The 21,654-nt window shown below is 47.9% G+C and overlaps 10 protein-coding genes across 10 annotated transcripts; 3 read left to right on the top strand and 7 right to left on the bottom strand.

The window, feature by feature from the left end:
* Positions 1-96: 96 nt before the first annotated feature.
* On the top strand, positions 97-1,555 carry N7489_010393 (uncharacterized protein; the record flags this gene model as incomplete). Its single annotated transcript, XM_056716142.1, has 2 exons — positions 97-219; positions 293-1,555. The coding sequence occupies 2 exons, from the start codon at positions 97-99 to the stop codon at positions 1,553-1,555; spliced, it is 1,386 nt and encodes a 461-aa protein (XP_056563764.1).
* A 1,010-nt stretch (positions 1,556-2,565) lies between these two features.
* N7489_010392 (uncharacterized protein) lies at positions 2,566-3,505 on the bottom strand (the record flags this gene model as incomplete). Its single annotated transcript, XM_056716141.1, has 4 exons — positions 2,566-2,741; positions 2,812-2,882; positions 2,934-3,092; positions 3,159-3,505. The coding sequence occupies 4 exons, from the start codon at positions 3,503-3,505 to the stop codon at positions 2,566-2,568; spliced, it is 753 nt and encodes a 250-aa protein (XP_056563763.1).
* Positions 3,506-3,891: 386 nt separating this feature from the next.
* N7489_010391 (uncharacterized protein) lies at positions 3,892-4,801 on the bottom strand (the record flags this gene model as incomplete). Its single annotated transcript, XM_056716140.1, has 2 exons — positions 3,892-4,409; positions 4,471-4,801. 2 exons carry the CDS (start codon positions 4,799-4,801, stop codon positions 3,892-3,894), a joined length of 849 nt encoding a protein of 282 aa, XP_056563762.1.
* Positions 4,802-5,101: 300 nt separating this feature from the next.
* Positions 5,102-7,061, bottom strand: N7489_010390 (MFS transporter; the record flags this gene model as incomplete). The annotated part of the gene is made up of 3 exons (XM_056716139.1): positions 5,102-5,384; positions 5,449-6,567; positions 6,649-7,061. The coding sequence occupies 3 exons, from the start codon at positions 7,059-7,061 to the stop codon at positions 5,102-5,104; spliced, it is 1,815 nt and encodes a 604-aa protein (XP_056563761.1).
* Positions 7,062-8,004: 943 nt separating this feature from the next.
* N7489_010389 (uncharacterized protein) lies at positions 8,005-9,175 on the bottom strand (the record flags this gene model as incomplete). Its single annotated transcript, XM_056716138.1, has 2 exons — positions 8,005-8,970; positions 9,053-9,175. The coding sequence occupies 2 exons, from the start codon at positions 9,173-9,175 to the stop codon at positions 8,005-8,007; spliced, it is 1,089 nt and encodes a 362-aa protein (XP_056563760.1).
* Positions 9,176-9,920: 745 nt separating this feature from the next.
* On the bottom strand, positions 9,921-11,301 carry N7489_010388 (putative bZIP transcription factor (MetR); the record flags this gene model as incomplete). Its single annotated transcript, XM_056716137.1, has 2 exons — positions 9,921-10,513; positions 11,016-11,301. The coding sequence occupies 2 exons, from the start codon at positions 11,299-11,301 to the stop codon at positions 9,921-9,923; spliced, it is 879 nt and encodes a 292-aa protein (XP_056563759.1).
* Positions 11,302-11,488: 187 nt separating this feature from the next.
* N7489_010387 (uncharacterized protein) lies at positions 11,489-11,872 on the bottom strand (the record flags this gene model as incomplete). Its single annotated transcript, XM_056716136.1, has 2 exons — positions 11,489-11,689; positions 11,789-11,872. The coding sequence occupies 2 exons, from the start codon at positions 11,870-11,872 to the stop codon at positions 11,489-11,491; spliced, it is 285 nt and encodes a 94-aa protein (XP_056563758.1).
* A 2,872-nt stretch (positions 11,873-14,744) lies between these two features.
* On the top strand, positions 14,745-16,744 carry N7489_010386 (Dyp-type peroxidase; the record flags this gene model as incomplete). The annotated part of the gene is made up of 8 exons (XM_056716135.1): positions 14,745-14,785; positions 14,842-15,064; positions 15,116-15,459; positions 15,514-15,615; positions 15,677-15,787; positions 15,845-15,951; positions 16,010-16,405; positions 16,455-16,744. The coding sequence occupies 8 exons, from the start codon at positions 14,745-14,747 to the stop codon at positions 16,742-16,744; spliced, it is 1,614 nt and encodes a 537-aa protein (XP_056563757.1).
* A 1,143-nt stretch (positions 16,745-17,887) lies between these two features.
* Positions 17,888-18,142, top strand: N7489_010385 (uncharacterized protein; the record flags this gene model as incomplete). The annotated part of the gene is made up of 2 exons (XM_056716134.1): positions 17,888-18,058; positions 18,110-18,142. The coding sequence occupies 2 exons, from the start codon at positions 17,888-17,890 to the stop codon at positions 18,140-18,142; spliced, it is 204 nt and encodes a 67-aa protein (XP_056563756.1).
* Positions 18,143-19,823: 1,681 nt separating this feature from the next.
* On the bottom strand, positions 19,824-21,564 carry N7489_010384 (ankyrin repeat protein; the record flags this gene model as incomplete). The annotated part of the gene is made up of 7 exons (XM_056716133.1): positions 19,824-19,865; positions 19,923-19,984; positions 20,047-20,154; positions 20,206-20,607; positions 20,663-20,885; positions 20,942-21,376; positions 21,424-21,564. 7 exons carry the CDS (start codon positions 21,562-21,564, stop codon positions 19,824-19,826), a joined length of 1,413 nt encoding a protein of 470 aa, XP_056563755.1.
* Between the last annotated feature and the right edge of the window lie 90 nt (positions 21,565-21,654).

The raw sequence follows: 21,654 nt of genomic DNA, 5'->3' as shown, positions 1-21,654 counted from the left end.
TTGGACTCAACGTCAGAACTTCTTTCTCAGTCCCGGGAAGGATCATATACACTTTGCGTCTCTTGCGATTGTGAATGAACCTTTCCCTCCTTCATTATGGAGGCGAACGAACCACGCAAAAACGTTGCCGTAATCGGCACAGGGATGGCTGGGCTAGTGGTCGCATACATTCTCAGGAATGATTCTCGGGGCAGATTTGAGGTGGAAGTATTCGAAAAGGTATAGAAGTACAAAATATTCACCCGCGACATCATACATGCGAACTCAAACTAATCCCAACAAAAACACACAGCAAGACAAACTCTCACTCGATTCCGCGTCATATGATCTCACAAACGAAAAAGACGGAAGCGCGAAGCCCGAACGTCTTGATCTTCCCATGCGCACGTTTGCCGACGGATACTACGAAAGTCTCAAGCGAATGTACGATTATTTCGGCATCCCATACGGCTCGCTACGGTTTATTTACTCCCTGTCGTCACTGCCGGACAATGCCGGAAAACAACCGTCTCCATACTATATGCATTCCTCAAATAACCACCAATTACCTCCTTTGCGTCCGGAGGGCTTATCGTGGACTGGGTGGCTGATCGAGGTGTGCTACCTCGCAATATGCTATTATTGGTTCAAAGCCTGCTGCTTCTTCGTACCTCCCAAAACGGTGGAGTCGTCGGGTACGGAAGAATCTCTGCGTGAATATGTAGAGAGGATTATGTTGCCCAGTTACTACGTGAAACACTACTTCCTGCCGATCTTCGCGAGTGTTGCGACTTGCTCACATGATGCGCTGATGAATTTCCCGGCTCTTGATCTGGTCGGTTATGGGAGACGAACCTTCCGTAAGAATCACTACACTGTCCTTGGTGGAGTTCAATATGTCGAGAAAAAGCTGTCCGAAGACTTGACGTATAATCTTGGCGCGAAGGTCACGGCGGTTGAGAATATCGGTACAAAAGTTCAGGTGAGCTGGACAGATACCCATGATGGCCAGAGCAACTCACGGCTATTTGATCATGTCGTTCTGGCCGTGACGCCAAATGTGGTTGGCGCGATTTTCCAGCCTCTCCAAAGCGCAATGAACGCAGTTCCCACAACGACAGTTCAATCCGTTGTGCACCGCGACTTTTCCCGAATCCAGGATTCTAGCAAATGCCTCTGGGCACAAGTATCATTGAACGCCGGCGAACCAGCACCTCACCCACTCCACATGTGCTCTAATGCTACGGCAACTGAGACTGTCCATGAACATCCATCATCTGCTCTTATCACGACGTATCCCATTGCTCCGATCGACCCCGGGAAGGTCCTGTATACTGCCACCTTCACTCGTGTTTTGCGATCGTCCACCAGCAGACAGATCGTCAACGAAATTTTCAGTCAGAAGTCTGGAGATGATAAGAGCCAGCTTTGGCGGAACGGAGATGGAAATGTCTGGCTTGTTGGTGGTTGGTGCTGGGACGGGATGGTACTACTAGAAGGGTGTCTTTCTTCCGCGACCAGGGTGGCAAAGGCCCTTGACGTCGAGGTTCCTTGGATGAAGAATTCCTCTTTATAACGGCCTGTCAAGGACATATCGAGACTTTCACGTACATATTCAGTTCGGGCATCTACAAATGTTAATACCTGGGGACACATTGTACATAGTATATACTATGAACAAACGCATCATGAGCATCTGGGCTTTGCGATGATATACTAATCTGGCACAGTCTATGGTCTGCTGGCCATTTATTCAGGGCCCATTTCTCGCTGACTCTTTCCACCTCGAACTCACCAGAAGATAAGCCTAGAAGCCTATATACACCAAATGCGCGATAATACTACTACATGGCAATGGACACTGTTTTACCTCTGACAGAACGCCAAATTGTGTGTTTAGCGCATCACTTACGCATGTCGGGTCACCTAGATGATTGGGTTATGGCGGCCATGTATTTAATGGTCTACAGCATCCAGGCGGAGGACCGACTATTGCGTCTTTCATAGCACGTGTTACTCGTTTCATTACCAAGGACATAGTGACTTATTCGAGCCTCAATCTCTATGCTCGAACTTGGAAACATGAGCTATCCATATAAACCCAATTCGTCCCGGCAAATAAAGTACCGCAACGCAATCTCCTTTTAAATACACAAGTTCATAAATATCTACATATATCTGACTCCCGTCCTCTGGGGATATGCCTGGTTTCAAATGCCCCTGAAATCAAGTCAGATCCTACCTGTTGCCTATTAGAAAGTCCGAGCAAGTCAAGTTCCAACGTTGGATGAGGAACTAGAGTTATAAGTAACTAAGCTCAATGTTTTCTAAAACTCAATATATAATACCAATATCAGCTTCCTTGGTGGGAGTTATGCTAACGTTGTTTGATTCCCGGCTGAAACGTTGGTTTTCTCTTTCCTCGTTTCTAGTAGGACACTACTTGACTTGGAGCCTGAATTGGAATTGGAATTGGAATTTAATTTTATTGATTCACAAAAGAAGATCCGTGTACATTTGAACGCGAGTACTACTTTGCAGTAGCTGCGACGAACCATAAGCTTTCCTTACGAGTCGAAAAACCATTCAACGAGTAGTGTATCCACCGTTGGCGAAGATGGTTTGACCAGTAATCCAAGCACCATCGGTGCAAAGGAAGCGAATGATAGGAGCAATGTCCTTGACCATGGTGAGACGGTTGCCCATGCCATTTGCTTTGTGGAATTCCACGGCCTCGGGAGATTCCTGGGGATAGAAGAAAGCTGTTGATAACATATCATGTTAGATCCCTAGAACGAGCAATGTATCCCTTTATTATTCATGTCGACTTACGTGTATCCATCGGTCCAGGGGCGACATTGTTCACACTGATGCTGCGAGATTGGAGCTCCTTGCAGACACCCCTACGATATTGTTAGCTCATGACTTCGACCGATAGTGCACTGGCAACATACCGAGTAAAGTGCTCTACGGGAGCTTTGCTACCAGCGTAAGAAGTATAGTAGCCAGTAAAGGCTCCTAGGAGCGCAGTGACAATAGTGATGATCTTTCCGCCATCAGTCACATGAGCAGCAGCTTCCTTGAGAACGAAAAATGCAGTTTTGGAGTTGACGCTAGAGACGTAGTTAGCCAAACACTCTTAGAGAGTTCGCAATACCCTTCCCCAACACAATACTTACGCGAACATCGTGTCATATTCTTCCTCGCTAATCTCTGTAATGGGCTTCTTCAGCACTCTGCCGACGGTGTTGACCACAATATCAACATGGCCAAAATCACGAATAACATCCTTGAACAGCTTAGTTACTGCAGCAGCAGAGGTCAGATCGCCCTGGTAGAAGGAGACTTTGATCGAAGGGTTCTTTTCCTTAAGGGAGGCTACTAGCGAGGCTCCCTCCTTTTCGCCACCGGATGAATGATAGTGGAGAGCAAGATTGGCGCCCTCGCCAGCGAGCTCGAGGGCACTTTGAGCACCAAGGTTCTTAACACCGCCGGTGATAAGGGCGACTTTACCAGAAAGAGACATTTCGAAATTGTAGGTAATAACAACGGAGGCTTGTGATAATTGAGTGATGGAACTGCAATTTTTGGTCGAGAGATGTTCGTCACTTATATATTTAAAAGTACGCAATTGAGCCTGTTGTAATATGAGCGTAGTATACAGTATGCCCTACCTAGATGCTGCATTATAAGGCGTTATCCGCAACCGGAAATATATGGGGCGTAGCTGTAAATACTTTATTTCATTGGCGGTTAATATGTGGGTCAGATTTCCCCAAGGTTGGATGTGATATCCCGTTTAGGAAGTCACATCAAGAAGCTTTATGAACCTCATTATACGCGATTCCGTGTCGTCATACGGGTGTTTGATTCTTTTTGATTGGTTTTCAAGTAGAAGATTTACATTGTCCATCAGGAGCTACCCAGGAATTGACCAGGATTCGGATCTGGCAGAAGTTCATCCCCAAAGGTCGTCGCTGATCCATGCAAGAAAGCGGAATTGCGGTCAATCCAAATCACCATCCGATAGAGCAAGCCATTCAGCCCTAGTGTTGTGAGCCCCCCTCGTAAACCAATCACTCGTACGAGACCCTGCATATGGATACTGTAGTTCTCAAGACTGCCGTACATGGCTTCATAGCTTGCCATCTTTGCTATAGCCATTATCAAGGCATCATTTACAGTCCCTGGCTGCTGGGCCTCAAGACAGCGATTGATGGACAGGATAGCTTCACAGCGAAGACCGAGAAGGTCCATTTTCATGCTGCTAGGATGACTTTGTAGGGAGGCATAATGCGATGCAGCAAGCAGAATAGTGACAGAGAACAAAGCGGGCTCGGTCATCACTAATGGAAACCAGCTGGTCCTCAGGAGACCGGGGTTCCCAGGCTGGTCAAGCTCGGGAATATCAACTGCCATATTCATCAAGTCTTACGATGTTAATAAAGTCCAGTTTTTGCTAAACCAAATCCAAAAAGTATATAGACTTACAGTGATCGACCAGTAGTGGAGTCCAAGGCTGGTCCGATATAGGATAAGACTTGAAGGGGTCCACCCTAAGTCCGCCAATTTGAGGCGGTATCGAGGCTGGTGCCGAGGTGAAAGAGTCGAACCCGGGGCGGGTTTGAACTTCAGTGGCTTTCACATCTTGTGCAACATCCAGCTGCGCCGCACCCAGCAGGAGCCTAGTCCGGAGTCGCCTATCTCGACGTGCTTGCTTCCATTGATAACGCGTCACGTGAGACCGGAACTCGGGCTCCTTGGCGAGCTGAAGGGCGTCCCCTGGTTTCTGTACGTTGACGAAGACAAAATCCATCCCCATGATCCTATGTGTGGTTATTATTCGACTTGGGCGGCATCTCCAGCCGTCGCTGACAGATCTCGGGATGTCAAGAGACTGACAAGAGGTGAGGGATAAAACTCGCCCACGGATTTAGCGGATTTAGGGATTTTCCGTTGCGGCGAAAAGTGGCCTAGCTGAGCTGAGCCCCCTTTAGCCCGATCATTTGTTTTTTTTTGTGCGGTAGCAAAAGATTATGTTACTGTTTTATCATTCTCGCTAAATCTATTTGCATTTTCCTGATGGGAATATGATTATGTATAAGAACAAGCAGTTATCTGTTCATTGCCGGTGAACAGTCCCCTCCGCCTGTTCTTCGGCTTCCTCAGCCGCATGCCCTTCCTGGACAGCTTCATAAAATGGCGCGAACTTGCTCTTCATCCTCAATCGCTTACCGAAGAAGTAAAATCCAATGGGAATTGGAACGAGGACAGCTGCGACGCATCCGAGAAGCGTAGAAGCCCACTGGATACCCATGCCTTGGAACATCTGGCGTGAGAAAAGCGGGAAGCTGGCTGCCACCATCGAGCGGCAGAAGGTGTTTGCTGCAATGGCTGATGCGGCGCTATAGATAGTATGTTAGATGATCCCATGAACAAATGGAGGAATGGCGCGCGAGTATGACATACAACATAAGATACGTGTCAATCAGATAATTGAACAATTGAATGAAGATAATCAGAAGACCAAATCCAGTAAATAGGCCACTCAGGGTAGGCACGATCCAGTGGATGGTACCGTTGAAGCCAGTCCATCCAAACCAGAAGAGACCGGCAGCGAAGAGAGCACCACCAGCCATCACTGGCGGGAGACGCCACTCGGGGATAGGGACACCACCGTTCATGTCGAGTTTCTTATTATATCCCTTGCTGGCGATGATGATATAAGTCGCGGCGATGAACAGGCCCACCACCATGCCGAAGAGGGGAAGTCCTCCAACACCAGCGTTCATACCGTAAACGCCCTGGAAGACCAGAGTGTAGGCGGTTAAGAAGCAGTAGAGCAACCCGTAGATAAAACTTAGGTAGACAGTGACAGCTAGGATCAATGGCTCGTTAATTAGCAATCGAAGCGGACGAGAGAAGTTGTTTACGATCAGGTCTCGAAGGTCGACTTCAATCTCCTCCTGTTTCGCATGTATTCCCCAATTCTTAGTGCGACGGCGTAGCTCTGAAGCCTTATCCACAAGGACCACAGGTGGGTACGACTCCTTTAGAAAGACAACATTCAGGAGGAAAGCGGCGAAGCCCATGAACGCTGGGATATAGGCCGTCCAGCGCCACCCGAGATAGGACATGTTAATGAAGCCTCCGATGAAAGGTGCTAGGAGAGGGCCTAGGAACACGGTCGAGGAGAACATGGCAATAGCAACACCACGGGTGCGGTTGTCCCAGATATCAGAGAACACAGCAGCCACAACTGCCAAGGGACAACTGCCGAAAATACCACAGAAGAATCGGCAAATCATGAGTGTTTGCAAGTCTTTCGCGACTGCCACTGCGATGTTGAAGACGCCAAATCCAAACATGGCGACGATGATAGGGAGACGCCGACCCTTGAGTTCGGATAGGGGAGCCCATATCAAGGGACCTGATGCGTACCCGATGATGTATAGAGAGCTGGAGAGGACGGCGACTTCAAGGCCGACGCTGAAGTAACTCGAGACATTATTGGATGAAGCACTAAAAACGGCGGAATCGAAGGTGGAGCAAATACTGGTGAAGGCGAGGATAGCACTAATGTAGCATCTAGTTTGAGAAGTCAGTATCGGAGTATCAATGCTGCACATTAAATGCCCAGTACGGTGTGGAAAATTCATGATGACTTACTTCCTTTTCAAGGGCCAGTTCAGCGGGTATAATGGGTCATTTGGCCCATCGAACTCCACAACGTAATCTTCCCGTTCAGGAAGAGGTGGAGGGTATGGTTTGCCCCCACCAAAGGCTGGCAATGGAGCCCGTGACGGTCGCGACTGAAGACTCTCACCCACGGTGAGCGCATGTTGAGCGCGTTGCGTCTCAGTCCTGCTCAATGCTCGCGAAGTCCCAGTCCGATGGCGTTCCAAGTCCAGTTCTGTGTTTCGCGATTGTAGCCTATGCACCTGGGGGTCATATTCAGAGATACTCGACCCGGTCGATGATCCGATAGAGGCTGAAGTAGTACGTCTCTCTATCTCAGCCGAGTTCCGTGGCTTCTCGCTCGGTATATGCGATTCTTCGGTCTCAGGCAGTTGATCGGCCATATTGCCAAGGGAGACCGCTTTACCGATTGGGGGATTATGATCTGGCCGATCTTGTAGATCTTCTTGGCTGCAGTCTCTCTTTTTCCCCGTTGGGACTGTCAGAAAGATCAGAGAGGTGCCTGTGCCTGAAATATGGAAGGGTAGAGGATTTTTTTGCCATCCAAACGCGGACAATTTGTTTATAAAAACTTGAACAGAAAAAAAAAGGAGCGCCGAAAGCAACTATGATCGTCTAGACCCACCACTTAGCGGCTTCAGCGTTGGATAACTGCCGAATTGTCGGATAAAACGGAAGCTGGCCTCAGCACTTCCTGACCAATTAGTAATTAGGATATTATATCCATCCATGGATGTATGTAGTATATAGATTTTAATTTATATTGCCAATATCAATGAACAAGTTGCCTGGAGGTGCCACCGCCTCTTGACGTCATCATGAAACAGCCCACGAGCTACCTACCTAAAGTACCTCTAACTAGTTATACCTTAGATACCTATAGGTAGGCTTCCACAAGGCTACATGTGGCTTGATTACATGAGGCTTGATTGTGCTGAGAAAAGCTTCACCTACCTAGTAAGTCTATTAAGCTCTACACCAGGCCTGAAGGCTATCCACGAGATTTCTTTACGGGTGCCTCGATCTATCTACATCGGAAAGGTATGACGCACTGATTTGAATTTACTGGTAATGCAATCTCGGAGAAATAGAAGATACCTACCTAGGTACCTAGGTAGGTAACTATCGAAATATTTTTTTAACTTGGTAGAAGATTCAAATGGAAGGATCAATGAACGAGAAGCTCCCGACGCTTTCCTCTTTCTTGAGTTATTGGAGTACTATCGAAATGGATTGCCATACACCACGCCTGCTAAAAATGGCCGAAAATACCACCTTTTGACATATAACCACACGCGACAGCTAGAGACCGGACCATCCAAACCATTAAGCCTTCCTCGCAACAACAACAACGCCCCTAACAACCCTCCCCTTAGCCCACCACCCAAACGCAAACCTCGCCGCACGAAACTTCCCCATCTTAATCCCAAATGGCCTTGCCTCTTCAACCCTGCGCTCAATGAAGTCTGCCAACCCACCAAAAACGTGCCCCGAGATATCTCGGATCTCAATAAAAGCAGGATTATACCCAGCTGAAATGAGTAGCTCCACATATTCCTTCTCGGAAACAAAATTGCCGAATGGCGAGTTCGTGGCCCAGCACACGAGTCGGAGGAGGATCCTTTCGTACCAAGATATACTATCAGATAATATCAAATCGAAGGCCATGAACGAGGCATTGAGGGTGTTGTGTGCATAGGTTAGGAGAGGTAAGCGGGAGGGGCGGAAGTGATATATCGTGTCCAAGGCCAGGAGCCATGTAGACGTGTCTTCATTCTCATTTTGCTTGGTTGACGCGACTGCAAGGGCCGTGACTGATTTCTTCAACTCCCCGGTCCAAGAGCTGGGGACTGCAGCGTCCGCGCAGAAGATATCTGCCTGGATAGGGTCCTTGCTGTCTCGCTGCATATGATTAATGCGGCGTGAGCCGAGCGCGGCCTGCGCTGACTCCAGCGTGATTCCAATATAGGAATCCAGGTGTATCAGAGAGGAGGATTGCAGCTTGGTCTTGCTATGACGAGACCGCAGGCCACACTCTGATGGTTGAATATCAGATGCGCTAGTGGAGATAGAGACAGGGGTTGTTGCCGTGGTTCCGATCCCAGTCCCTTCAGAATCGGACGTGGATGTAGAAGAATGGCCATTTAAAACCTTCGTCAGGTATAACGACTGATCACCACACCCGCACCCGACATCTAGGATTCTCACGGCAGACGCCTTCTCCGTTGATAGCGCAGCCGTGAGAACCTGGTCTAGGAGCGCTTGGCAGGCTTCGGGGAAATCATCTGTGTACTGTGATGTTTGTCAATGTGGATTTCAAAGGGACTTTTACATGAGACAATTGCCTAAATGATCTTTATTTGAGTTGACTTACCTCCCAATACCCCATGTTCATCCACATGCTCTGCGGTGGGAGCTGTATGTTGAGGACGGCATGATCCAGACCATACACGTTTGCGTGTGATTTTCTCAGGGCACATTTGAGGGAGCCAAACATTTCTTAATAGTCCGGGGAATAGAAGCAGACAATCCGTTCTCTTTCCTCGGATTTTGGAAACCCAGTGTGGAGTCTGCTGGGCCAATCAGCTATTAATGATAAGCCGTGTTGGTCGTTTCATGAGTATTTGCACCCCAGCACTGCGGAAGGCACCAGGCCACCTTTCTGCCTATTAACACTTCACTCAACGCATTAAACTAATAGTTAAACAGTAAATAGAAAGCTCACATACACGCTTATGGATATATGGTAGAAGCTCCAGCTAGCGGGCTATAATAGAAGAAAGTACAGGAAGAGCACCAGGTGGAAGTACTAGGGTGCAAATACTCATGAAACATGACTGTATATTGAAGGGATATTTGGCAATTTCTTGCGATGGATAGTCTAGGCGAGTTGGACAGACGTAAAGCTGGGCCGAAACACATGAATAATTGCATCAAAAATACTTGTACTGCGTGAAGAGACATCACTCATCCGCCCACCACCTCCTGGACCTGCAGACATAATACTCAATATAGCTCTAGCTACCTAAAAAAAAAAGAGAGAATAACATCGCTGGAAAAGAACACTATAAACAAGAAGACAAAGATGGTGAGGCGGAGCTAACAGACACAAGCCCAGGACAGTCACCACCTGAAGCAGCAGAGCGGAGTAACAGGGCAATCAAATAAGACTGGGTGGGGTTTCTTTCTTTCTTTCTTTTGGCGTTTTTTTCCTTCTTTTTCTTCAGTATTGGGCAATTACTTCATACTGTGGTGCCCACGCCGCGCTTTAGGTCAGAAGTACTTGAACCATCAGCCTTCTGTGAGGCCAAGAACTTCTTGAACATATCCGAGATGTCTTGCTCAGACTGCTCGTCGGCTCCGTTCTTCTCCATGATCAGACCACGGAGCCAGTGGTTCTCCAGCTCGAGCTGAGACACGCGAGCCTCGAGAATATCGTTCTTTTCGGTGGTCTCCTTCACAGTCTGCTCGAGAGCAGCCTCACGCTGCTTCTTCTTCACACGGAAGCGAGCACTGGCGGCGGTGTTACGACGGCGCTTGTCCTCCTCGGCCATTTGGCGACTAGCCTCCTCGACGCTGGCCGCATTTGCGGAGCTCTTGCGTTTAGCGCCGGTAACCGGAGTGGAAGGCGACACCGACGCAGATGACGGGGCCGGAGCGACCTTTGGCACGTTGTTGATAGGCGCAGGCTGGAGAGGTGCCTGGTTTGCAGTCACAGGCCCACTAGGAACGGATGGAACGGACGCAACGGACGAAAAGTGGGCATTGTGCGTGGGCACCTGGACGTTGGAGGTCAGGTTGGGCTGATAATCGGGTATGCCATTAAGACCATCTGCTGGAAAGCCATTAGCATTGGTTCAATTTCCAAACAACATGCACATCGCGAGTTTCGGTTTCCCGAGAGTAGTGAGTAGTTGGGGTCCGAGCACAGGTGCCAATCACGTGGAATGGCGTAATAGTGGGGAGCATTCACGTCAACGGCCAAGGTCAAGTTTGAGTGGAAGAAACCCCTGCTAGGGCCACGGGAAGGATGACATGCAGGGCTCAAATTTGCTAGCCAAGGAGGTCAAAGCTGTGAAAGGGCGTGGGATGATATTGAGCGCACGAAGCGCACGAAGCGCCAAAAATGCCAAACCCAGCCCAGATCTGAGGCGTGCAATAGGCAAGAATGACGAATTCATAAGGCAACCAATGAAACGACTGCAAGATGTAGACATCGGTCCAATCAACCCAATTGTGAATAAGGCTGGTGCGATCAGGGGAAAGCTGTGCAGCTCGGACTTGGGACTACCCAACCAGCGATGGAAAAGACACGAACCGATAATAATCACACTTACCATTCAGGAAATCCAAGAACTTCAGATCCTCATTCTGCGCGGATTGATCTGGGACGATCTGGTGTGTCTTTTCCTCTTCTGGCGAGAATGAAGGTAGGCCGCTGAAGTCGGTAAACTTGTCAAACTCGAAGAACTCGGTATTGGTGAACAGAGCTAGGTCCTCATCGTTGAACGTAGTCTGCTGTTGTTGCTGCTGCTGGGCCTGGTCGTATGGCGAGGGAATCGCGTTTAAGTCATCGAGGTATTGCGAGAAGTTGGGCATGCGGCGCCCATTGTAGTTGGCCATGATGAAAGTTCCCCGTTTTCCCCGGTACGATCAGCTGAGGGAGAAGCCGGAAACCGATCTTCTTGATGCTGATGGAGTGTGTGGAAATGCGCGTTGCGCAGACTGGAGAGACGTGACTCAGATGCCGAATGCGGCTCGGTGCGGATTCGTCGCGAGTGCGATGGAAGTCGAAGCACCTACGAGGTGACTATGTTTCGCCTCGTGTGAATGGCGGTTTTGGAGATGTTGTAAGTTGGATAGAAGTCGGAGCGAAGGACAGAGAAGTTGGAGCCACAAGTGGGTTTTTTCTTTGAATGTTCAGTGGGGGTGGGAGGCCCGGGGCGCCGGAGGGGTGATGATTAATCCCCCAATTTGCCTTCATTTGCCTCCCAATCCGGACATCCTGTTTCTGTTGGGGATATATCCTATACTTATAATAAATTCCCTTTCTCTTCCAATTTACCTCTCCCTTTTATTCCTTCCCACGCTCCATGTAAATCTAATATACAACATTGCATAGGTATAGAAACGAATCGATCGAAGGCCGAGAATCGGAGCCCACTGAGTTTAAATCCTCGGTTCCACGTTCCATTTTTGGATAGAAAATCCCACGATGATCCTACATCTAGTACTCCGTACTAACATTGTATGAGATGGGATGAACAGTGCATAAATTGCGAATCGCAAATTGCTCTACTACTACTTCCGTACATTTCCTCATTTTCCTAGGCCAGAGTACATTCAATAACCCAGCGACAAACGCGGCTCTCTCACAAAACCAACCCGAAACGGCCCCGAAATCGGGGTCTGCCACCGTTGATTGGCGGACTTTGACCAGCTTGGTCAGCATCGAACTCAATGGAGGAACAAGTTATTCTGCGGATTTTCCGAGGTCGCTCCGAATTATTAATCAACAAAGGGCTCCAGGGCTCATTCGAATCCGATATCTTGACTATTATGGAAGATCATTTCAACGTCAAACAAACATATTAAGACGGTACATGAGGGCCCTTGATAATCCTTAAGCACAGACTTCTACAAGGATTCTTAAAATTCAGATGCCGGATGACTCGATGAGATTAGCTTTTCTTATTTCGGTGCACTGGCACTGGCCAGTGGCGGCTCTGCGTATAAGGAATAAAGATGAAGTCGTCAATCTCTTGGCTTATCAGGAATCACCAATTCGGTCCGGTAATGAGCACTCATTTGAGATTGATACACATACTTCTTCGACGCTGAAGTGGCGAATGGGTGTTTCCCTACGGTAGCAACGATATTTTGGACCCGGGTGTGCAAGTACAGTGTCGATAAAAGCTCACCTGCGTCCACTGCCCCCAAGCCCCTAGCTCTTAATAGAACTCGACCCACCAGCCCAACGGATATTAAGCGTTTTGCTGTCGGTATTCGAATCTCATGCCCAAGACATCTTAGGTCGGTGTTGGCTAGAGTTGAAGCTACAGGTTCAGTAACCAGTATCATACTAGTAGACTATCGGTCAATGATTGTATGCGTTTAGTGACCAGCTGTCCTAGTGTACACAAGTAGCGGTCTAGTATAGGTCAGCCACGATACCTGTACGCCGAGTAATCTTTGGGATACTACAAGCAAATAAGACAAATGCATTTCCCTAATATAGCACGATCGTATACATAGTAGTGCTCCTCCATTGCAGGTTTTCAGAACTATAAGTCCTTGTTTGATACGTCTTTTATTCCGTATGTTCTATGATGATATCAAGCATATCATTAGCTCAGTTTTCCCGGCCTAACTAAACGGGTGTTACTTTATTGAGATCTACCTACTATAGCTCTCTTCTTAGCTACTAGACTGGGCTCAGCTTACTACCAAAACCCGAACTCACCGTGGGTTGAGTGTGAAGTTCATATCTTAGGCACACTTGAGGTTCATAGCGATGTGTAAGTACACGTCACTGCCCGGGAGCTAATCGATACAAGTAAATATCTTGCTAGCTGACATCTAAGCCATTGTCCTCCGCATTTGTGCAGTTGCTGATTGCTGATCGCGACGGTGTCAAACTCAGCTCTCGGCGCCTTGCTTGCTTGCTACATCCACGTTCTCGTTGCGCCTATGGTCTAATATCACTACACGTCAGCCTAATGCACTGCCCAGGTAGCCCGGTTTCTCTCTGGCCTATCATGTTTGGGGCATTAATGCAAATTTCATGGTAGTCTAATCCAGTGCTTCAACCGACTTACGGTCAGTATCTTGCGTTGTTTCTAAATACCGCTCCAGGTTGTTGATCGAGTATCTTGCAGGTTGGCGAGACTACCGGGATTCGCTTGGGAGACTTCTATATCCTCTAGGCGTATATTATTTTCAATTTTGAGTGTCATTGGGCCTTTGCTCTCTGTTTCGCGTGCTTGCATACTTGCATACCCTTTCAAGCAGAAGGCTCAGGAGAGTGACTTGATTCAACTCGATCTCGTTTTCATTCACGTGCCATAGATTTACATTCTCCTTGTCCCCTTTCCCAAGTTTCTTCTATACTCCTACTGCGCTCCTCTTCACTTTCTATATTGTATTTGATTTTCTCTTTCGTATCTTTATTTTATTGTGTTGATATCCCAATACCTACGCCGAGCCCCTCTTCTTCTTCTTCTTTTTATCAATTTGTTCCCACTTGGTGGCGGTGAGAATACTTAGATCTCGATTGGCGTAGTGAAAGCCACATTATGCATTTCCTGCATGATTTTGGCAGATCCAGATCCATAATTCCTCGATTAATAATAATTGAAAGATGATAGGTACCACCCACATATGATATACTACAACGGCTAGTAGACGCACGTTTTAGGGTAGATAAGTCCTGGTTCACTCCAGGTACGTACTGGCCTGCGCTATTGAACCAAGTGCACATCTGTGACGTGTTGGGGTCACACTTCAATCAGACCTGATGATATAGCGCCCAGGCTGCATATATCATGATCTAGTATAACATTCATACTACGCCAAGTCTGTGAGGGACTCAGTTACATTTCTCTACTCTATAGTGATGCAGTACTTTGTGCCGCACTATTGCAACAATGTGGAGACCTAAAGAATCTCAGACTGCTCCCTTGAGGAATGGATCGACTTCTTCCATCTCGACACGTAATTTTGGTCTCTTTTACAGGCAGCCACTGTAGATGGGGTAATGTCGCAGTGACATTCACGACCTGCATTGCATAGTTGTACAGGATTGCCGGGGACAGACACCTTACATCACTGGGTGTGATTGGCCTATTCAGATCCGTGGATGAATATCAAGGAACAATCTGGTTGCAGCTTTCACTATACGAGGATGTGCAGTGACAACATCATTAATGCCTAACGGAGGGGCGCTCTTTCCTTCCAAGCATTAGCCACTGTATGGTGTAGCTTGAAATATATAAAGGATCCCTTCCCCCGTTGAACCCTTTCCCTGGAACACCTGCAATTGAAGAAAATTGAGCCTGTCATTCAAAATGGCGCCTCCCAACAAGGAGAACATTCAGGGAGACATCTGGTAAGTTGATACCCTGCTATCTGTTTCAATCTGGGAATTCATTCTAATGATCCCAGGCCCCGTTTGTCCAAGAAGCATGAGCTGTTTGCCTTCTTCCGCATCACTGACCCTGTGAAGTTCAAAGACCACCTGGCTGTCCTCGTTCCAAGTCTCACGACTGCCAGTGATGCCGAGACTTTTAGGAAGGACATTTACAAGAAGAAGGCCGAAGGTACTCTAAAAAGTATCGTCTTTTTCTCTGCCATCAATGTTGCCTTCTCCGCCAAGGGTCTAGCAAAGGTGGGTTATAAGATACTCGATAATTACATGAGTCGCACTAAACAATGCTAGCTTGGAGCGGAGCCATTCACCGATGATGTCTTCAACAACGGCCAGTGGGAGGACCTGACCTACCCCCTTGAGGGAGATGAAAAGACAAAGCATAACGGTCTCGATGACCAGCATGATTGGTTCCACCAATTCACCCCACGAAATGGATATCTCGACGGTGTTTTCACTATCACCGGTGATACTGAAAAGACCTTGGATAATACCGTTAGATCGGTTAAGAAGGCTTTCGGAGTCGGTCTTGAGAAAGGAGACATCCCATCCACTGGAGGTCATACCATCGACTCGCCAAGTGTTCAATTTGTCTTTCAGCAGCAGGGACATGTTCTTGATGACGACAAAGAACAGTAGGATACTTCACGCTCATTATACATATTATATCAGACTAATCCACTGTTTAGCTTTGGATGGGTTGATGGTATCTCCCAGCCAATTGTCATTGGTCTGGACACCGATGAAAAGGTCGAAGAAGCCAAGAAGGGTTTGAAGCCAATTCAGGCTGGGTAAGCTCTAAACATTCCACACCAAGATGCCTGAAAATCCAGTCGCTGATGGCCTCGCTAGTACTATTCTTGTTGGAGGTGAAGGCGATCAAAGCAATCACCCGGCTTGGGCCAAAGAGGGAAGCTTCATGGTGTTCCGCACATATGAACAGAGAACACCGGAGTTCGTTGCGTAAGTGTACCCTCTTCGAATTTGTTCTACGATACTACGATAATCTAACCCTTTCAGCTGGTGTGCCGCGAACACCAAGAAGTTGGAAACTCAGGGGCAAACGGCCGAAGCTATGGTAGATCTTCGAAAGTTCTCCTCCCGTATTGTTGGAAGATGGCCCAACGGTAAGATTGCCTCTTGGATGTGCTTTCCTTGCAGCATTCACTTACTTGATATGTACAGGAGCCCCGCTTGAACTTTACCCAGACGCAGATCCCACCCCTCTGAGGGATCCTGATCCAGAAACGAACAAGAAGTTATTGTTCAAGGAATGGAGCGAACAGGGTAAAAATCCTCACGAGGAATACAAAAAGCTGGAAGCGACGAATCACACGGATGCCTTCACTTACAACCCTGAGGACCAAACTAGATGTCCTTACGCTGCCCATATCCGGAAGTGCGGGCCTCGAGATGACTTCCCCAATTACGAAAGGCATCTTATGATGCGACGAGGAATCCCCTACGGACCAGTGACAAAGACCAACGAGAAGGGTGCTGGCGTGTCCCAGCATGATCGTGGTCTGTTGTTCGTTTCCTACCAGAGCGACATCACCAACGGATTCAGGTTTGTCCAGAAAGGTTCGTACTCCCCCACAATTACAATACATTCATAATTAACAACCCACAGAATGGGCAAACAAGGCGGATAAGCCTGTCGATTTCTCTGACAAGCTGGGAGGCAAAGCCCCGCAGGGTATCGACGCTATCATCGGTCAAATGCCTCCCTACTATCGCGCGGAGAATGACGTTACCAAATATGACAGCCCAGCTCCTAATGCGAACTTCCCTGATGTTGAGAAGCCTGTGCCGAAGCCGAGCAAACACTGGATTCCTATTGAACGCTGGGTGATCCCTCGCGGCGGTGAGTACTTCTTTGCTCCTTCAATTTCTGGAATCAGAGAGACTCTTTGCAAATAAGCGGGGCCCTTGCTTCATTACACATACATTCACCCGATGATGATGTGCTATGTGTTTGGACTCGTTCAGTTTTAGTCTTTTGCTGGTAGATAGTTTGGTGCTCTGTGCCCTTCTCGGTAGCAAACATGGCTCGATTACATCAGTCTCTCCTCTCTCTAATTGCCTAAACTTGATCTTACCATGCTGATACTACAAATGGATGTACTGCATAAATATGTGGGCAAATCCCTTGTTCTTGATTCAGATAGAACTCTATTCCCCATGTTGCTCCAATGGAATTTACCTAACGCAAGTATCCCAGTTTTCTCGGTTAAGGCGAGACCATGCTGTATCTTATGGCATTCTACTCCATAACAATAGAACTTTATAGTGTTGTGGTCGTGGCAAATAGCACTGTGTGGATAGCTGATATACGCATGCGGTTATGTGAAGTACTACTGTCGAACCGTAGTTATGATATGCGAGTTGCGATATGCTACGGCGGTGGTATCTTCTGAATCCTTTACACTGCAGTTCTAATGATCCATAATTAGGTGAACCAAGGGTGTAGCAGGACGGATTTGCACGGAACAATGCTTAGCGTTTTGGATGACGGAAATACTCAAGTGTTGCCCAGCCTTCAAACGAAGGAAAAAGGTTGTACGGCACGGAACGGTCCACAATGGACGGAATGGGCCAGAGGCGTCCTTGCAGCATTAGATCGTCGTCATACCGACATGCTGTACAACTCGAGCTGTGGATCTATGCCTTATGCATACATCTTGGCGCGGCCAATCAATCGAAACTTATATTGGGACCGATGCAACACATCCTCAAGGTTTATTGACCGAATTTGTCTGAGTTATATTCATTCAGCTACACCTAACAAAAAAAGGACTCACTGCCTTGCTTGCAAGGTATGCAGCCTATTGGAGAATTCTGCTGGTTCAGGTCCACATCTATCAATAACTCTAAATCCTATACATCATGCATCCATGGATGGGCATGAGCAGAAATTACAACATAGCTGAAGCTAGAAGAAAGGTTTTAAGCAAGCCTTCCACATAAATAGCTCTACAATCACATCCCTAGCTTGTCTTGTTACGCCTTCTATCCAAAAAAGCTCTCTATCCTTTGACAAACCTGCCCCAACAATCTCTCAAGATGCAGTTCCCATCCTTCCTATTCGCCACTCTCCTGTTGGCTGCCTCGAGCGTCTGGGCCCAGGACTTCGCCTCTGAGGAACCCCGTACCTGCCTGAGTGTCTGCAGAGCGGAGGAGTTTAAGTGCCTTCCCGGCATGGAGCCTGAACTGATTGCTCCCGAGGGCGACAAAGTAAGTGGCCACTCTACTTACCCTGTGGCTTGATACTAATGTGTCGAATAGCCCTGCTGGACTTGCTGCAACAAGAAACAATGAAAAAATTGCCACAAGCGAAGGTGAATGGCTGGACTTGAACTTTTACCTGGAGGACACCATGAATTCATGATCCCGTGGCGTCGGCTTTTGTAAAGTAGTTATTCCGCCTTCATAATCTGGTAAAATAATAGTATTATCCATCGTTCGAAGTAGGGCTACTACCATTCTGTTGATTAGGACTTCGGTCACAAGTCTGTGTTTTTATCCATCGCATAATAAATGCTCGGTGGGTCTATAGTAGAAGATCATGTGTCCAAGAGCAAGTTATTCTGTGCATAAATGAGAGAAACAGGTGTCTTAGCAAGCAGCAGTTGTTGTATTCTCAGGTTAACGATCTAGATAGCATAACCAGGGAGCACACATATCCCACTTTAACACGACCCCTAGCCAACAATTCCCTTCCCCACTACACTGGAACCCTTTGCAATGCGGAGCACTCACACATCCAAAGCAAAGTGATAAATTGTAAATGTTTACAGCATCCAAGCACAGCGTCTCATCAAGACGCTATCGGGTTACAACCTCGCACTGAGGTTCACTGTAGGTAGGTCCAAGCAGAAGGGATGGCCACTCCTATGGGAGGAGGATTCTTAACAGATAACTATGCAGGGGAAAAATCTGTCTACTCCGTACGAGTAGCAGGGAACAGGTCCTAACAAACGCCAGCCGGGGGGAGGGGGGAGGGGGCTGCTCAGGTAGCCACTCATCTCAACAAAAAGCAACCGTGAACATAAAATAACCGTCTTCGTTCTTGACGTAAGGAGAGGGTACGCAGTAGGAAATGTTCAGATATACAGACCCACCTCAGCCAGCCACCAACATTGTGACGCTTCAGCAAAGCCTAGCAGGGCTGCGAGACGCTGTCCGGTTCACCCCTCTCGCATTGTCTTCGACCTCTCGGCGAGCTCAACAAGCTGCTAAACAGTCCCCAATCTTCTACCTAAATCCCTCCCGTACTCTCCTCAGTATCTGGATCATCCACTAGGACGTAAGTAACTATTTATTCTGCACTCGTAGCGGTCATGCAAAGACGTCCGATTCCTGGCTGCAGATCCGTGAAGCTTTCTGTTGGCTATTGAGGGATCATACATACGGCACAATCAGCCTTACCGTTCAAGGTGGTCCTTGTCAGTCTATACCGCTAGATGCTTTAAGATCGGCTTTGAAGATCTCCCAAGACGAAGCAAGAGAAAAGGGACAGACAGGACTTCAGGGTATCACGAGGACATAGAATACTGGGTTGAGCCATTCTTGTTTTCTATTATTGGGGGTACCAGTTATTCTGATTCCAGTATACGCATAACAGGTTGCATATTGCTCTTGCCAGTTGTCAGGGCAACTGCATCATTCCTTGCTTAATCCGTATCCCGTCGTGCTCTCCGCCCTCACGGCACTTCCCGTTGAGCTTGGAGCAACCCCAGGTTACACCTACAACTGAAGGGACAAAGTACAAAGATTATAGCGTGACAATTATTCAACAATTGGAAAACTCAGGGTTGGCTTGCAGATGACAATGTATATGAACAAATGTATTTGATAATAGTTGTCGCACATATCTCAGTAATGAGAGCGAGGACCTTATACGTCAAACCATATGTAGCTTTCCACATTTCACATTGCCACCAATACCAAAATCACAACGACATTTGAGAGACGTTTGGTTTCCGTTTGTAAGTCACATCTAATAAATGATCGGGTTACCCGCATCAAGTCTATCCAGGATCTAAAATGAACTCGTCAGTTGGGCGTCAAAAAGGAAATAGAACACCGGAAGCCATACCCATTGGTCGAGTTCATGCTCGTCGTTGTATCTGAGGTTCTCGAATTGGCTATCCAAATGCTCTGGATTTGAACGTTAGCCTGGTCCGTACTATTTCTCCTTCCGTTCCACAGTTATCACTCACCAGCAGTTACATTGACATGATCAGGGACAAGATCATTCAGCTGCCAGCTTCCCAAGAACTCGGTAGCCTCACTCGCGTTGCCTATTTGGCTAAGGTCGTAACGGACGGCTGCGCTGGGTTAGCGGGCGTCATCGATGTAGACCCACGACGAAAGCCTACCTTCGTCTCCGTAGCCTTTGTCCTTCACAAACTTCAGCGACTCCCTGATTTCTTTTTCGTATGTATCCTTAGGATCGTCGGTCGGACATCCGTCGGTGACCGTCAAAATAAGAAGGGGCCGGTCCAGCACTTCGCCCTTGTTAAGTGGATCGTAGAGTAAGTCACTCAAGACTTTAGCTTTTAGGTTCGCGCCCAACGGAGTCGGTCCATTGGGGGTAAACTTCATCTTCGAGGTAAGCTCGCCAGGGCTGATTTTGTCGAATTTCTCGTTCTTGTTGATGAAGCGAAGATAAACCTGTGCGTTCCCTTCCGGAGCAGCCCTCGTGATAAGGTCTGCCATCCGTCCAACCATCGTTGCTTGTTTGTTCATGCGGTCGTCATCAGCCATCGAGCCACTGTCATCTATAGGCAACTAGTGTAAGTATGGTGTTCTCATGCGATTTGCCAACTGACTTACCGCAGTAAAAGACAGGCTGGTACAAAGCCTGGCGGGACATAATAGTCACATTCCTGGGTGTTGCACCCGGGAAAGTTGAATCGCTCAGGATCTTGGCTGCTTTCTCTGCTACCTTACGCACATACTCATTACCCTCTGGGAAGATGTCCTCAAGGCCCTTTGCATGGATGAAGTTTTCAAGGTTCGACAGGATTTCCTCCGCCTTGCGGGGGTTTGTAATTTGCTATTCCGGGGTTAGCAAATTCAGAAACGAAGAACTTTGGATGACAAGGTACATACGCCTGGCACTGGTTCTGACAATGCAGCAAGGCGGTTTATGGCGTTCTTGCCGACGTCCCTGAAATTCTTGAAGTAGGCCATGGCAAACAGACCGGAGCTAACGAGAAGATTCTCGAGTTCTGGCTTCCATTCCGGCTTGTCGTCCTTGGGGCGGATAGCCTTGTGAACGCCAGTGTTTGTAGACTTTTCGGCAAGGTTCGCAGGTGTCTCGCCGAGCTCGTTCGACCTATCCATGGCCGCTCCAGCCTGAACGAGGGCACGGATAGCCTCGGGGCTAGTGCCTTGTCGAATCGCTGACATCAACGGAGTGTCGCCTTTTGGCCGTGAGACGGGCTTGTCTGGCTTGGCACCGTGCTTGAGCAGAAGCTCAACAATGCGGCCGCTGTTTGGTGCCAGAGTGGCCGCATAGAGGGGGTCTTGCCATCTGGTGATACTCTGTTGGCATCCGCCTCGTTCTGCAGAAGCAGCTTTACGGCACCCACATGGCCGTTTCGAATTGCCAGGTCTAGGGCTGTATCACCGTAGCTGTCCACATCATTGACTTCGTCCTGGATGAGGAGCTGGCCGATGTTATCCAGATTGAGAGTTCCGCTCTTCGCGTGAGTGTGAAGGTTTTGTTCCATTATGAAAACACCTGTCGCGATGTACTCGAGAGTTATGCTGAGCTAAGGCCTGGTTAATTAGTTTAACAAGAATAAAGGCTATAGTCTATC

Source organism: Penicillium chrysogenum, assembly GCF_028827035.1.
Source record: "Penicillium chrysogenum strain IBT 35668 chromosome Unknown utg000005l_segment0_segment0, whole genome shotgun sequence".
Classification (NCBI taxonomy): Eukaryota; Fungi; Ascomycota; class Eurotiomycetes; order Eurotiales; family Aspergillaceae; genus Penicillium; species Penicillium chrysogenum.
The sequence above is the reverse complement of the archived record's forward strand: the minus strand, read 5'-3'. Positions and strand labels throughout refer to the sequence as shown.